General features: G+C 67.5%; 1 protein-coding gene across 1 annotated transcript in view; it reads right to left on the reverse strand.

Moving 5' to 3' along the window:
• The window catches only part of IRX2 (iroquois homeobox 2), a 3,827-nt gene extending 177 nt beyond the window's left edge, over positions 1-3,650 (reverse strand). Inside the window, exons 1-3 of the mRNA XM_032415120.1 lie at positions 3,402-3,650; positions 1,672-2,077; positions 699-1,412 (exon numbers count right to left, since the gene is read on the reverse strand). Of these exons, the coding sequence (XP_032271011.1) occupies positions 699-1,412; positions 1,672-2,077; positions 3,402-3,650 (1,369 nt within the window). The remainder of the gene's footprint in view (positions 1-698; positions 1,413-1,671; positions 2,078-3,401) is intronic.
• Positions 3,651-3,760: the final 110 nt, after the last annotated feature.

The raw sequence follows: 3,760 nt of genomic DNA on the forward strand, positions 1-3,760 counted from the left end.
CACCCACCAGCCCGCACACCCATGCCGGCTCGCTCCCTGAACGCACAACACAGCTTAGGGAAACCGTCTGAGCGGCCACTGTTGGAGACAGATCTGGGGCATGTTTCCTGTTCTCATTTTCTTTTCTTGTCTGAGCTCCTTCTGCAGTCTTATCAACTCAGGCCTGAATCATGAGCCAGGGGAGCGGACACAGAGAGGGCAGGGGAGCGGCAGACTCCGGTCTTCTGTTGGGAAGAACTAGCGCCTCTCAGAGTTACTACAACGTGGTTTTCCTTCCAGCCAAAAGCAGAAGACTCAGCAGAGGCTCTCCTAGCGGAGAGCACACCAAAGCTTCTGCTCAATCTAGCGGGAGACAAGCTGTAATTTGCATTTTGTGACAATTTGTTTTTTGCGGAAACCAATCATGATAATAATACTAATCGTAACGATAATAGTAAGTTAAGTAACATGTACGTAATAAAGGGCTAAGCCTTATTGCAAGGCAAGGGTCGCCCTGCCCTCTCCTCCCCTTTTCAGGGCCACCGCCGCCCCCTTCACCGCCCCTAACTTCTGGTCCGAGTGGCGCCTTTCGCAACAAAGGCTCCCCGGGCCAGGCCCAAGGGGCTCCCCGGGCCCCGACGCGGCCGTTCTCGGAACTGCTGACTAATCGGAGCCGCCCGCTCCCCTCCCCGGAGGCCCCGCGCGCCGCAGCCGCCTACCTTTCTTGGGCTCGTAGCCGCCGCCCGGGGGCCGGTAGTGGGGCTCCAGCGGGTGCGCGGCCGCCTTGCCCGCGTCGCTGGCCGCCTTGGGCGCGGAGTGCAGCGCCTCTCCGGGGGCCGCGGCCGCCGAGCTGTACCGCAGGAGGCCCTGGCCCTGCAGCGCCGCGTTCAAGTTCCCGTAGTTTGTGTAGTTGCCGTAGAAGGGCGCCGTGTAGTAGAGGTGGCGGCCGAGCAGCGGCGAGGCGGGGTAGGGCGAGCCGCCCGGCGGCGCCCCGGAGGAGGCGGGCGCGGCGGCCGCGGGCAGCCCCGGCGGCGCGCAGCCCGGGCCCAGGCTTGGCTGCTTGAGGTCCGACGTGGCGATCTCGGCCAGAGACCACAGCTTGGGCTTGCTGGCGGGGGCAGGCGCGCCCGGCGACGTCCGGCTGCCCAGGGGCATCTTGCCGCCGCCGCCAGCGCGAGGCGCGGCCTCCGGCGGGGGGCTCAGCAGCGGCGCCTCCACGCCGGTGAGGGGTGACGAGGTCACGGGCTTGGGCGGCGCCAGGTCCCGCTCGCCCTCGTCCTCGTCCTCGTCGTCGTCCTCCAGGTCGTCGTACTTATCCTTGCACTCCGAGCCCGACTCGCACAGGGGGTCCCCGGCCCGGCACGGCAGCTTCTCCCCGTCCGACTCGGCTGAGCACGAGTGGTCCGTGAGCGAGTCGACGTGCAGGCTGATCCCTGCAGGGGCGCGGGCAGGGCTGTGGGACGCGGCGACGCGCGGGCCCGGGCGCCCTCCTCCCCACGTGATCTCCCACCTCCACCCCAGCCCGGCCACGTCCTAGGGGAGCACAGCCTCCCCAGGAAGTGCCCGAGGACCGACTCGGTCGGGCCCCGCGCACCTGGGGGCGGCGGGCAGCGCCTTCCCCGACCTCGGCTCTGCGCCCGCCTGGGAAGAAAGCTCCCCCTAAGACCTCGCGCCAGCCGCGGCCCCGCTCACCTTCGTCCTCCGCCGACGTCTCCGTGCCCTCCTGCGCCTTGTCGGGACTCTCCCCCTTGCTCCTTGCAGCGTCGCCCTCGTCCTCGTCCTCATCCTCGCTTTTGTTTCTCGGGGCCCACGTCATCTTGTTCTCCTTCTTGAGGCGCCGGCGCGCATTGGCGAACCAGGTGGAGACCTGCGTGAGGGTCATCTTGGTGATGATGGCCAGCATGATCTTCTCGCCCTTGGTGGGGTAGGGGTTCTTGCGGTGCTCGTTGAGCCAGGCCTTGAGCGTGGCCGTGGCGTCCCGCGTGGCGTTCTTGCGGTACGCCGGGTCGTTGAGCTGGTACGGGTAGGCCGCGCTGCCGTACGGGTGGTAGCTGATGGCGCCCGTCATGCCGGTCGTGTGGGCGTCGTAGGGCGCGCCCTGGAACCAACGAGAGCCCGGTTAGCGGGGTGCGCGGGAACCTGGCCCTCATCGGCCCAAACGTGACCCCTCCGCCCTCCCAATGCCGCCTTTTCCAGGGTGAGTCCCGCGCTGGAGCCTTATTTCCCGCAGCAAATGAGCAGAAAAAAACGCAGCGCACAATTTAAAACAGGCTGCTAATCACGAAAACGCTGCAGTTCTAATCTCGAATTTTTGAACTATTTCACTTTCCTAAAATGACGTATCTTCCCCCCAAATATCCCTGAGCTGCGGGCACAGATGTACGCAAACATGCACGCACACGGACCCACAGGTACTTTCTTGATATCTAAATTTCTCTGGCTGGCTCCCCCTACTCCCCCTTCCCCGCCCTTATATGGTTAAAAAACCACCCCGGAGCCCCCGCTCCGCTATTCACCGCTCTAAAGCTCCGCAAATCCAATTTGCAACTCAGAAGCCAGTCACCGTTTCGAATTCTTCAAATATGCGGTAATTAGCATTTTAATTCAGCCTTTAACGTTTAAATTCGAGACATTTGCAGCCTCCGCCAAGGCCCCAGCTCCGACGTCGCTGCCCCCGAATTCCACCGAGGGCGGGCCCTGGCGACAACAGCCCCCCTCCCCGTCACGGCCTCAATCGCCCGAAACGGGCGTCACCGCCAACGGGCCGGGCCCAGCTGCGGAGCCGGAGGCGAGCGGGCCGACCCCAGGTCGGGGAAGCAGGGGCTACTCTCCGCACGCAGGGCTGAGGCGGCAGTTAGGGTTGCCGCACGCCCGCCGACACGTTTTTGGAAAGCACGGCCTTGTGCGACAGATAAAGGCCAAGATCCTGTCGCGCCCGGCAGGGCCCCTGAGCTGCCGCCGAGGCTCCGCTCCCTCCCCCCGACCCGGTGACCCCCAAGCCCTGCAAGCGAACCCAAAGCGCCCGGCAGTCGCCCCGGAGGCCCCAGGGGCGCCGAGCCTCGCTCCCCGGGCCGAGAGAAGCGAGCTCCCGGCCCGCTCTGCACTCATCGCCCGGCTTTGGCGCGTGAACGAAGGACAACCCAGCACAGATTCCCGACCCCAGCGGTGTCGCACTTTTCAGGCTCTTTGGGAACATCACCCCGAGAGCCAAGGGGAAGCGGCGCGGACCTCCGGTCTGAGGGACGTCTCCAGCGGGCCGCGCTGCCTCTCTCTCCGGCCTCCTGTCCCGCCCGCGGCGCGGCGGTCCGCGTCCGCGACTCCGAGCCACCGCCCACGGCACTTTCCCCGCGCCCTCGCGCCCCGATCGCGGTCCCGGCGCCCGGGCGTCCCGCGTCCCCTCCCACCCGCCTGCGCGCCGTTACCATGTAGGACGGGAAGCCGGCGGCGGCGGCGGCGGCGTCGGCCGAGTACTGCAGCGGGCTGCCGAAGCCGGTGGCCGCCTGCGCCGTGAAGGCCGCGGAGCCCGGGTAAGGGCTGAACGCCGAGCCCGACGCCGAGCGAGCCAGCTCCTCGCTGCGCGGCGCCGCCAGCGCCGACGCGCCGTACGCCGGGCACGAGTAGAGCGCCAGCGAGCCGGGCGCCTGGTACAGGTAGCCCTGCGGGTAGGACATGGTGGGCGCGGGGCGCGGGGCCCGCGTCACGCCGAGCAGCGGGCAAGGCGCGCGGCGCCCTCCATCCACGCCCGGCCGGGGCGCGGCGCGGCGGCGGCGGGCGCGGGGGC

This window comes from Phoca vitulina, unplaced genomic scaffold, assembly GCF_004348235.1.
Source record: "Phoca vitulina isolate PV1807 unplaced genomic scaffold, GSC_HSeal_1.0 scaffold17, whole genome shotgun sequence".
Classification (NCBI taxonomy): domain Eukaryota; kingdom Metazoa; phylum Chordata; class Mammalia; order Carnivora; family Phocidae; genus Phoca; species Phoca vitulina.